This window comes from Rattus rattus, chromosome 3 (genome assembly GCF_011064425.1).
Source record: "Rattus rattus isolate New Zealand chromosome 3, Rrattus_CSIRO_v1, whole genome shotgun sequence".
Classification (NCBI taxonomy): domain Eukaryota; kingdom Metazoa; phylum Chordata; class Mammalia; order Rodentia; family Muridae; genus Rattus; species Rattus rattus.
The window spans coordinates 38,066,771-38,079,464 of NC_046156.1; the positions used below are offsets into that span (position 1 = coordinate 38,066,771).

Sequence of the window (12,694 nt, forward strand, 5' to 3'; positions counted from 1 at the left end):
GGTGAAAATGAATGCACAGATTGAGCTCAGAGAGGCGTCTACATAAGAGAGTTACATATACACAGCCCCTGCAAAAGACTTGGAGATGTGCAACGGAGAGACTCCTTCTTATTCCTCCTCTGAGGAATGTGTGCAGGGCTCTCCCCCCACCCTGGCCTGTGTTTAGGGTCTGCTTCACACACACGAATCCCCAGGTCTGACTTAACAAGAACAGCATACCTTTGGATAAGTCTGAGCAGTGCAGAAGTGTAAAGACATTTCAGTTCATCACACAGCATTTTACAGTACTTACTTTGAACATGTCTTTGTTTTTTCTCTAGTCCTGTGATAAAATGTCATGACCAAGACAACTTTGAACAAGTGTTCAAATGCCCAAAACTATAGGGAATGGTTCTCATTCAAACTACCACAGAATATCTATCCGAGTGTTAGATCTGTTTGAGTTCTGCCTAAACTTGCTTTTCCCCTTCTGTTCATGGATACAGAGTCCATATTGCCAGTATGCTATACTTTTAACTTCAGAGAAACCATGCTGCATTAACTTCTCATCTCATCAGACCTCTTTACTGGAAGGAGAGTCACAAACAGGAATTTAAAATGTGGTTAGTGTCTTGCTGAAGGAGTCCAGGGACAGTGTGTTATAAACAGGGTGTGAGCCAGGCGGATGGTGCTTTGTGGAGTGGTAACATGGACTAGTAATCCTGGGCTACTGTTCCCAGTGACTGTCCTCACCTGTAATGTGGGTGTGACAGACTCATAGATACCTGCGTCGCTTAGTCACTCATGTGATGGAGGGGTACAGATTCTGAGCGTGTCAGAAGTAGAAAGGTTCTTCTAGTGTGATGCCTACTCTCAGTTGTCACATGAGAAACACTCAGAGAACCTAGAATGCAGGACTGTCTGTGAGGGTGTTTCTAGAGGAGACTCATTAATTAGCTGGACCTGCCTTCAAGCACCACCATATTTGCACACACGCATGCACGTGCACACACATGGCGCACACGAGCTTCAGTGGGGTAAAGGGACAGAAGGCAGCTTCCTGCCTCAGGTCTCTCATGGTCTTTATGGTACGTGCCGCTCTGCTGTCAGGGTGGACTGCAGCCTCTGAAACTGAGACAAAGTAAATCTTCCCTTGGGTGTTGTAAAGATTTTTAATTCCAGTCCAGAGTTTCTACCTCGCTTTGATCATTCAATTCCCAGATAAAGGACACAGATGGCCTTTATAATAAGCCTTAAACAGCACAAGGGCTGGGTAGATATCTACCCTCTGTACTATTAGAATCTACTTTCCTATCGATAACCCCGAGTTATTACTTACTGTCTTTCATCTGGGCTGCTCTTAACTCAAATTCGCCAGCCCTCAGGGCCATGTATTCATGACTCACCTAACCCATGGCGACTTTCTCTTCCCCCTCCACTTTTCTCCCCTCTTGGTTCTCTTCTGATCCCCCAAGCCTGGGAGGCCTAAAATAATACCTCCATCACCACTACCACCACCACCACCCCGCCTGTGTCTCTTCTGCCTAACTATTGACTGACAGCATCTTTATTTACCAGTCAGAAATAACTTGGGGGCAAGGTTACATAGCTCACTTGAGCCTACTGCAGACTCTCTCATCTTGGGAGCTGCAGTTAGTCAGTAAAAGACCAGGCCTCAACACTTGAGCCCTTCCTCCTACCCCAAGGTGTTTTAAGCACATGTGGCTCTGTTTCACCTTGTTAAAATCTCACTGGCTAACAGTTAATGTAGCCAAGCCTTGATTCAAGAATGGACAGGCAGATTTTCACCATTCTGTGGGAAGACTTACAGAAAAAAGTATACATGATATGTGGGAGTTCACCCACCACCACCACCACCACCACCACCACCACCACCACCACCACCACCACCACCACCACCACCACCACCATCTGTTTATAATACTAGTAACCTAACATTTAATGATTCCTTTCTCTAAACAATACTTAGTACAAATTAAACATGTCTGCCCTGAAATTATCTGAAATAATTAAACCTTTGAGCACCCTGGGTTTTTGTATCTGATAAATGTAATGAATATAGCAAATATTCCAAATTTTTAAAAACTATGAAATCTGAAACACTTCTGGGCCTAAGCATTTCATGCAGCGGGCGCTCAACCTGTAAAGAGGCATATGAACTCCTTACTGAGTGACTTTCGCCTCTTGGTTATGAGAAAGGAAAATGACCATTTGGGGAATTTTATAATTTTTGACATCTTAGAATAATTTTAATTATGGAAGCATATAACAAATAAAGTAAAGCTCTTTTATTTTTCCTTTGCAGTAAGAAAAGTGGAAAACCGCCATTACAGAATAATGAGGTAAAAATTTTAAATGACCTACTTTTGGGGATGGTTTGCATTATTTAATCAATTTTGTTGGGTAAAATAGTCAGACTTTTAGAGTTAGAATACAAGTTTTAAAAATCTCACTTCCATTCGACTACATATAAGATTCCATTAGAGGAGTTCTCTCTGAGGAGTCTTGCCGAGTGTCTTCTAGTATTACTTGTATCTGTTCACTGGAAACACTCTTCTGAGGAGACTGTTACTAGATTGGCCCATGATGGCTTGCTGGCTGTGGAACTTTGCTTTTCTCCCTTTTATTGAGACAGGATCTCACTATATGTATAATCTAAGATGGCCTTAAACCCTTCATCCTCCTGCCTCAGCCTCCTCAGTGCAGAGTTTAACATATGTACCACTATGATTAGAAACTTTTCTTTAAATATTTATTATATCACACCATTTTTATCTTTTACACGTCTGTACACATGCCTCTGGACCTATCCTAAAAGTTCCTTAGACATTGTTCTTAAAGTAGAGTGTAGTTACCCAAAGGAGGTTTTAACTAGCATGAAATACATCAACACTGTTAAATTACTTGATGTGAGCACCATATTGCTAATATTCAACCTAACATTGATACTATTTATTTAGTTATAACTGTTGTTCACATTATTGGTAAATTATAATCTGTACGTATCTTTTGATCTTTCTGATCACAGATCCTCTAATTCTGTATTCACCAATTAAGTTTTTAAATAGTAGCTTTATTTACACTCCTTATTTTAATAGTCATCATTTAAGTCCAATAGTTATTTGTATATTTATCATAGAATTGAGTGGCCGTTACCACTCTCTTAAACTTATCGGTGGTACTGAGTGAGCCCCGAAGTGCATCTTGCCCATGTGGGTCTCCACAGTCCCCCAGTGCCCATCTGAGCTCTCCCCCTACCACACCGTGTGCCTCAGCTCCAGTTCAGCTTGCCAGCTGAGTGGTCACAGCTGCTACCTTTGCTGCTGGGACAGCTACACTTGGTTACTTGGCTTACAAAAAGTTCTATATTAAAGATCATCACACTAAAGCTGTGGTCAACCTTCAGGTCCAGAAAGATATCCCAAGTTGCACATGCCTTCAGAGCGGAGGGTCTCGGGGATACGGCCATATCCCGAAGCTGCTGGTGTCTGAAAGTTCCCCTTTCCGTCATAGAGTTCACTTAAACATGATGAGAAGACAGGGACAGTGTGGGGCCTCTGACTGTTAAACAGAAACTTAATGGGGTCTTAGTGCTATACCCCACGGTGTTGTGATGTTACCTGATCATTTAATTGGAATAGCAACCACTCTGATTGGTCCCGCAGGTTTTAGATGTAGTACCTTGCAAATAGCAGCTTTCATATGCACAGCATCAGCCTTGCTATTGAAACATCATGGTGAGCATTTGTTCAATGAAGGAAAAAAAAAGAAAAAGAAAAAGAAAGCTAAACCAATCACATGGTCTAGGAATTAGTTTGGTCTTGTAAGGATCTATTTCTTTAAAATAATGGTCTTAGTATATAGTTGTATCCTAAGGTTAACAAAGTCAATTATTCTCGAAATCATGTACTGTCCATTGTACCTATAAGTTTAAAGGAAAATGGCCTCTTCCCATTACTTAGTTATCCTGAGAGTAATTAGAGTGTGACGAGTTTGCACAGGAGAAGCAGGCCATGACCTTGACTGTCCTTGTGGCTGCAATGATGACCTGGGCTCAGCTTGCGTGTCTCAGTCAGAGTTAAAGGAATATGTTCCCCTTATAGCCAGTCAGATAAAATCAACAATAAAAGGGGCAACAACTTAAAAAGAAGTTTTGTTAAGTTCACTCCCTCCCCTTAAATCCCATGCCTAGTAGCACTCACTCCTTGTTACCCTCATTTCCCGACCCCTGGCAACCACGGATCTACTGTTTGTCTATTGATTTGCCTGCTCTGGGGCATTTAATAGTAATAGAATTCTTTAATATGTATAGTCCTGTAGGCCTTTCCCTTAGCATGATGTTTTCGGGGTTTCTTCAAGTTTTACTGTATCCATATTGTATTTAAAGTTTTACTGTATCTATATTTTATTTCAAGTTTTACTATATCCATATTTTATTTCCCTTTATGCTGGGTAGTAGTTTGTCATGTGGGTTATATCACCATCTAACAGATTTTTATATTGTTAACACACACATAAACCTTGTGAGTAATGCAGCTGGGAATGTACCAGTTTTAAGTGGAGAGGTGTACACACACACACACACACACACACACACACACACACACACGATGGTCTATAACTTAGTATGGAATTTGGGGTTATGTAGTAACAAGTTGACATTTTATCAGATAAATGGTATTTATCCTTGTGTCAGCTTGTTGGCTTTAACATCTGTACTATTAGTATAGTTTTGAACGTGATTCTTATATAGTATACTTTATCATATAGGCTATTACATACAAGTTTAATTTGCTTTCTTTTTCTTCTTCAAAATTATTTCTAGAGTTGACTAATAAGCACCAAAGTGATTATTGCCTTGTTACATCTCTTAAGCCCCACCCTTTCTCTCTGTCTCTTTGTCCACTGTGACTATCCAATTGTAGCAAAACTTATATTTTTCCATCAAGGCCACTCTCCCCCCACCTTCATTTTTTATTTGAGACAAGGTCTTGCTTTGTACCCGTGGCTGGCCTGGAACTTGCTATATAGACCATGCTGGCATTGAACTCACAGAGAGCTGTCTGCCTCTGCCTCCTGAGTTTAGAGGCAGGCACCACTGTGCCTACTAGTGATGTTTTAAAGAGGGATGCAATTAGAAGGACAACTTGAGCGAGATGATTCTCTTTTTTCAGCCCATGGTTGACTGGGGGTCTGGAAAGGGCTGGGAAGGATGTGTTTTGGGGTAGCTTGTGGTTGTTTTGGTTTGTCTCTCCTTAAAGGAGAAGTCCTACCAAAACTGTAGATGCCGCTTTGCCCTCAGCTTTGTAGAAGGTTGTAGTTCTGTTTTCTTAAACCTTTGAAAACAAATCTCTAAGGGAGGAGCCATTATCTTATCTCAAATCTCTGTCCTGACAACAAATTTGTGATCCTTCTACGTCCTTTAGGTCCTTTGGTAGGCACCCCTACCTTTTGTCATCTGTGTTCTTTCTCCAGATCTTGATGCCAAGTGTGCACTCCAGTGGCCTTCCCAGCACTGGGTGTGTGCACGCAGACTTGCTGTGCTTTGTGTTTTAATACCTTTCTCCACTTTGTCACTTTCAATGTGGAGATCTTTCTGTGTCTCCCTGTCCAAATTACTCTTTCTCATGACTTCAGCTAGTCGATCTGTAATTACTCGTTAATTTACTTTTGTCTGTGTTCCCCTTACTAGGAATGAATTGAATATATGGTAAAGAGCTTAGGAACTTATGAGTAAGAATCCACAGATTGTATACTGAAAACATTAAGTGATAAATCTAGTAAGCCAGAAGGTAGGCTTCCCCCTCCCTTTCGTTTTTTGTTTTTTTGTTTTCTAAACAGGGCTTCTCTGTATAGCCCCTGCTGTCCTGGAACTCTCTAGACCAGGCTGGCCTAAACCTCAAGAGATTCACCTGCTTCTGCCTCCGGAGTGCTGGACAGGTGGTGTGAGCCAGCACTGCCCAGTAGACGTCTCTAAAATTAGGGAAAATCATGTCTAGGATTAAAAAAAAAGTTTGTATTTATTAAGAAGTGGAGGCTAAGGGTGCAGGGCAGTAGCGTGTGGGGTCCATGCCTACCGTGCATGAAGTCTTGGGTTCAACCCTGTCACTGCAAAACCAGCTCAGCGCTATAGCCACACTGCCACCTTGTCCCTTGACAAAGGACAAAAAAAAGGGTCAAAAGCCTGTCTTTGCTTTCACTTGATTTTTCCTCTTCTCTCAGAGAGCACCTCATTTCTCTTCTCACCTGTTAGGTAATCTCATTTTCTTGGAATCTGCTTGAATATGGAGAGCTGCTCACTTGTACGCTGTAAATTCAGCCATCTATCTTCATAGCTGTCTGCAGTTACCTGCAGTGTGGCCGGCCCTGCGATCACTCTGCATCTGATGCCGCCATCTTAACCGGCTCTGTAATCACTGTACTGATGCCGCCATCTTGCCACAGCTCTTTAAACACTGCATTTGATGTAGCTATCATCTTAATAAGGTTTTTTCTCTCTCTACATGTAGAAAGAAGGAAAGAAAGAGCGAGCTGTGGTGGACAAAGTGTTTTTATCAAGGCTCTCACAGATCCTAAAAATTATGGTCCCTAGAACATTTTGTAAAGAGGTAAGTCTTCAGAAAGTATAATACTGAATGTTCAACTTTGCATGTTCATGACTGGAATGATCAGTCATAGCAGTTCAGTAAGATGTTCTTGTGCAGGTAAGGCAGACTATTACATACGTGTCTGAATGATCACCAATATCGCTGATGTAGCATTTGTCACTCCCTAACACCATTTTACCTACTGTATGATGATTGTTTGTTATATGGACCTGCTGGGTCAGCACTGCATGCTTCATGTGGTTTCCGTCTTTTCCCCTTAGCTGTTGCCCTCTCCTGTTGCCCTTGGTTTGTTAAATGTGTTCTCAGCCCACAGCTACATTAGCTATTCTAGACATTCCCTTCCTCTCTTCCACAGAGCTCTGCTTAACGGAACTTGTTTCTTTTCTTGTATAACTTTTGCCTTAAAAGCTCCAGTTGAAAGCCCTGAGAAATTCAGACAGTATTAAAGACTTTTTATTTAACAAATTGAGCCTCATTTACTCAGTTTGTACAAAATTTTAAGCTCCATGGCTTATTGTTTAGTTAATGCAGTAATTATTACAGTGTTCTTTATTAAAGTAGCATAATAAAATAAATAAGAAAGTCACAATATACCAAGCTAGAAAAATCTCAAGTTCCTATTTAGTTTCTGCCATTAACTGTGAATTACTTACCTTTGAATTCTAAATGAGATTGTTAGTCAAATGCTCTATAAGGCCTTTAACATATATGTTATAATTTTAAGTTCCCTTTAAGCTCTGTTAGAATTTATTACAGATAAAATAAATATTGTTAGAATAAAATTCTAAAATCTGACCAAAAGCTTCAGCAAGTTACTGTTTCTTTTAACATTCTGAAATGCATTTAGTGTACTTTTTCTGGTTTATTTTAGACAGGGTACTTGATACTTATTGCTGTTATGCTGGTATCTCGAACATACTGTGATGTTTGGATGATTCAAAATGGCACACTAATTGAAAGGTACGTACGTGTTCAGCACCTTTTTTCTTGTGTGAAATAGTAGTTTGCCTTGTATTTAAGCATTGTTGTTATAAGCAAAACAAACAAAGCAGAGGAGGGTGAATAAAATATGCCGAAGTCCAGTCATGTGTGGTTCATCTATAGAAAGTTTTCGGGGTATTTCCTTATGTCAGGCACTGTGATGTGGTATCTATACCAGTGAACAGGAGACATTCTGTATCAGGCTTTGCTGAGCTGACATTGTGTAAAAGGGTAAAGACAAGTAACCCAAAAATTAAGGTGCGGTGTAACAGGTGCTAGTACAAAAGCTTAAAAGAGCAGGCAACTATCAGTGTCTAAAATTAATAAGATAATTTGGAGGAAAATATCAAAACATTTAGTGAGTCATATGGAGTGTGCTGTATTAAAAGAAAAAACCCCAGACTTTTCTTATTCTAAAGTTAATTTTTTCATGGTTTTTATTATATTTCCAACATTATCTTAATCACTACAACTTAAAGTTGTAAAATGGCAGTTGGGCTGTTTCAGATTGTTGCAACTCCTTTGTCTGTTAATGAATTTACTATTACTATATTACGAATGATAAAGTGAACATTATTGGAATTGTTTTATAGAATGCTGCGTTTTATCACATATCTCTTAAAATGATTTACAGTAGGGGCTGGGGATTTAGCTCAGTGGTAGAGCGCTTACCTAGGAAGCGCAAGGCCCTGGGTTCGGTCCCCAGCTCCGAAAAAAAGAACCAAAAAAAAAAAAATGATTTACAGTAACTTTTTGGATAATGTACCCACACTTTTGAAATCTTTTAAAATAATATTTTTCATTTATAAATCCTTGATTTGTAGGATGCATGCTTTATGCCTGTGACTCATTTCTGTAGGAAAGTGCAAAAGGATGTTTGCTTAAGATAAAAGCCCTATGTAAACACGTATGGGTAAATTATGTAGGCTTTTAAATTCAACACACATCTCTCTGAGTGGATGTGAGCCCTTTTTGAAGGCTCTGTGGCTTTAGAGTGCGTTTGTTCCCTGCTTTGGAAGGAGAGAAGTCGCTTGTGCTTGTCTCCGTGGTGACACTCTGCAGTGTTTGGTTGTCAGGATTTATCGGTTGTGTGACACTGGGTATTGTTGGAATGCGGCTACAGACTGTGCTTTATAGTTGGTCTTGTGAACAGTTTCTTGCTTGTTCTGCCGTTTATTAGTTACAGGTTTTGTTTGCCCATTGTTCTGACTCAGCGTAAGGTTTTCCACAGTAATCTAAAATCTCCACAGTATATATCATATGTAATGTAATATTGCCAAGCACACACTTGCGCAGTTTTACAGTCTTAATTTTGCATTCCTGTTTTCACCCCATCCTGTGTCCCTGTGGTTTCGGTGTGCCTGAATCTTTTATTGTTATATTTCCCTGTTACTTTCTCGTTTTGGTAAACATAGTCTTTTTCTGAGAAGGGAAAGTAAAATTGAAATATTATATTCTTAAATGTTTTTCCTTTCAGATATTAGAAATTCAGTAATTTTTATGTACTAGGTATCTATTTTTTATTGAATTTATTTTCTATATACTCAGTAACATAGAAAAATGCATTGCCAAGACTAGGCGGTTTGTAATTTAATTGATGATGATGGATATAAGCCAATTTATAATTCTGTTAGCCTAGTATTTCATTTTAAATTTTAATTTCAAAACTGAAAAAAATTCTTTTCCACAGTTTTCTCGGAGTTTTTTTTTTTTAAACAATTCTTTTGGAGTTAACGTAATATGTGATGGCATATACCTGTAATCTCAGCTTTACAGAGTCTGAGGCAGGAGGACTGCACAGTTGGGGCCAGCCTGTACTCTGCTGCAAGACCCTGTCTAAAATGAAATACAATAAAAACGTTAATAATTTTTCACTGAGAGCAGGCTTTGAGGTTTCAGTAGCCTTTGCCACTTCTCTCTGTTAGGCATCTTCATGCCACTAGAAAGTCACTAAAACAACTTCCTATGCCGTGCAGGTTTTGAGCTGCAGTCATATGTGGGACTTTGATGCTTGGCCAAGTACAAATACTTACTAGTTTCTTAAAAAAATTTAAATATTGCAGGACAATAATGCAGGACAATTTTATTTGAAAAATTAGTACTACTTTTGTCTCAATATTAGTTACACTGTGGATGAATTTGCCTTTTCCTTTTTGGCTCTTTGAAGTAGGTTTAGTGTTCCAAGAAATTTGTTAGTGATATTACTGTGCTGCGTTTCATTTTCTCACATTTAAGGCTTAGTTGTTAGTAATGGCTGAGAAGTGTGTAGAATGGACAAATTCATCAGTAGGGATGGAACCAGTGATGGAGGCCAGTGTGGACCAGGATCCTCCCTAACTGTGTGCTCTGTCCAACCGAAGGATGTAGTTTTCGCATCTCTTGTTACAGGCATTGCTTTTATAGTACCAGACCATCTTTCATAGATGTCCTTGGATCTGCTGGAGTAGCAGTGACTTGATTATTCTTTCTTAACTATCTTTCTTTTGCAGTGGAATAATACGCAGAAGTGTGGCTTTATTCAAGGAATCATTTTTTAAGTTCATAGCAGCTACTCCATTGGTAAAGAGTGCACAGCGATGGCTGGCATGCGCAGTACCACATGCTCTGTGTAGTTTCAGGTCTTTCACAGCTTGGGCAATGCTAATAAAGCTTGTTGGTTTTCTGTAGTTTGATTCAATTGTAACTGAAACTTACAAGGTTTTTTGTTTTGTTTAATTTTTTGTAGTGCCCTAATTACTTCTTATAATAGAATCATTGCTATAAACAATGCCTTTGTACTGTTCCATTTTTTTCCCTTGTAGTTCAGCTTTTTAAAGGCCAGTATTTCCATTTAATCAAGAATTGAGGAAAAATTGTCTGTTTATTTTTTTCCATTGGTATAAGGTAATAATTCCTAAAAGTTTTGTCAAGAAAATAGAGCATGCTGTAAAGCCCTTTTTGATTTTTATATATTAAAATCTTTGAAAAGCTCTTTGGTAATGATGTTTGATAGCTTTGTTTAATCCAGATTTTACCAAAATTACCTCCTCCTAAATAAAAATTAAATTATTACCTTATCATATATCAGTCAGCTATTTAGGAGATCTAGGCAAGTTGCTGAAGTGTTTCTCAATATACATATTATGCATGTTCTCAATATATAGATATATTTGTGATATATCTAATAGTTATAAAATTACATTTGGGAATATTAATAAAAATCCTCTGAAAAGAAAATTCGGTCACATCACACAAGATCTCTTTAATATATATATTAAATATATATTAATATATACATATACACACACACACACAAACACACACACACTCTATGCTCATATCATAATGGCCTTCAGACTTTTTTTTTTTTAAAGATTTATTCATTTATTATATATAAGTACACTGTAGCTGTCTTCAGACACTCCAGAAGAGGGCATCAGATCCCATTACAGATGGTTGTGAGCCACCATGTGGTTGCTGGAAATTGAACTCAGGACCTCTGGAAGAGTAGTCGGGCACTCTTAACCGCTGAGCCATCTCTCCAGCCCCGGCCTTCAGACTCTTATTAGAATTTATTTTTATTTTATGTATATGGGTTTTGCTTGCGTGAGTGCGTGCACACCATATGCATGCCTAGTGCTTGCAGAGGCTAGAAGAGAGTTACACAGTTGTGAGCTGCTGTGTGGGCGCTGGACTAAACCTGAGTCCTCTGCAGGCACAGCAAGTGCTCTGTGGCTGAGCCATGTCTGCAGCCCAGCCCGCAAACCCTTAAATAAAGTAGGGGACCCTTGGTTTGGATCCTTAATATGCACTTTAAAAGCAGGTAAATGCATAAAACAGACAAAAAGCAGATAAAGAGACTGCTTTTGTTGAACTGTGTCGAGGGACCTGAAGCTGTTACAGACTGATTTTGGTACTTCTCTCATGTGCCAGCCAGTCTCAGGATTGGCTGCCAGCACCCACTGGTTAGGTTTCATTATTCACCTTAATTTTTTTTTTCTTTTTCTTTTTAGATAAGGTCTCAGTATGTAGTCCTAGCTGACCTGAATCTCAATATGTAGACCAGCCTGGTCTCAAACTCACAGAATCTGCCTGCCTCTGAGGGCTGGGATTAAACATGGGCACACACCATAGTTTTTGTTTTTAGGCAAAGCTTTATTAGAGTCTAGTCAGGCTGTCTTGGTTACTTGTACTCCACTGGTGAAAGCCTTGGATCCACAAAGCCTACACTGTTTTCTCTCTCCCTTCCCAGCTGCCTGAGGAAGGCTTTCCACCACCACTAACTAGATCACTCCAGTGAGAATCAAGGAAGCTAAAATATTTAAAACAGACAAATAGTCCTTTGGTTTAATCTGTAATTTACCGGAATTCCTGGGTGTTGTACCCAGAATCTCGCACATGCTAACGAAGCACATGTTCTCCTTCTGCCGCACACCTGTAGCCCTTGGTTACCTTTTTCTTCATCTTGACATCTGCAGCCAAGTTCAAGCAAGTTGTTAAAATGTCTCAAAACCTGTTAACATGTTTGTAAGATTTCTTTTCAGTTTTTCCTCATTACATAACAAGTCGGTAGAACCCCCAGGACTGGTTATAGAGCTCTAGGTTTTCTGCGGTTACGTTTGGCTTCTTTTGCAACTAATGCATTGCATGTGGTGGTTCGCAGTGGCATCATTGGTCGTAGCAGTAAAGATTTCAAGAGATACTTATTCAACTTCATCGCTGCCATGCCTCTTGTAAGTGCACTTCTCTAAAACCCTTCTCTGAGAACTCGACACCCATTAAATCCTGAATGTGAACTAGATCTGTGATACTAAATTCTAATTTGTGTTAAATTTTGCAGTTTAGCTTCTAATGTTTTCAGTGTAAACTTTTATACTTAATAGAACATTTTAAAAGTTTGTTTGGCTTGGTTTTATTTATGTTAGTATGTGTGTAATACACACACACATGTATGTTTTTTTTCTTTGTTTTTCCCCCTCTCTGCTTTCCATCCATCCCCTCTCTCCCTTTCTCTCTCTCCTTTTTTTCTTTAAGCTCTCCTGACCAGGTTTCTCCAGTGCTTAACCACATTCTTTCAAGTGGCAATAGCGCCTCTCCCACTTGGGACAACTGAAAACATTCCCAGA

The 12,694-nt window shown here is 39.3% G+C and overlaps 1 protein-coding gene across 2 annotated transcripts in view; it reads left to right on the forward strand.

Moving 5' to 3' along the window:
- Nucleotides 1–12,694, forward strand: part of Abcd3 (ATP binding cassette subfamily D member 3) — a 54,559-nt gene that overhangs the window by 15,340 nt on the left and 26,525 nt on the right. The window contains exons 1-5 of one of the 2 annotated variants that reach the window (XM_032897393.1): nt 556–602; nt 2,306–2,342; nt 6,510–6,608; nt 7,480–7,568; nt 12,232–12,301. In XM_032897393.1, the coding sequence (XP_032753284.1) occupies nt 598–602; nt 2,306–2,342; nt 6,510–6,608; nt 7,480–7,568; nt 12,232–12,301 (300 nt within the window). In that variant the 5' untranslated portion in view covers nt 556–597. Of the gene's footprint in view, nt 1–555; nt 603–2,305; nt 2,343–6,509; nt 6,609–7,479; nt 7,569–12,231; nt 12,302–12,694 lie in introns of those variants that run through there. The other variant, XM_032897392.1, reaches the window with a different exon arrangement.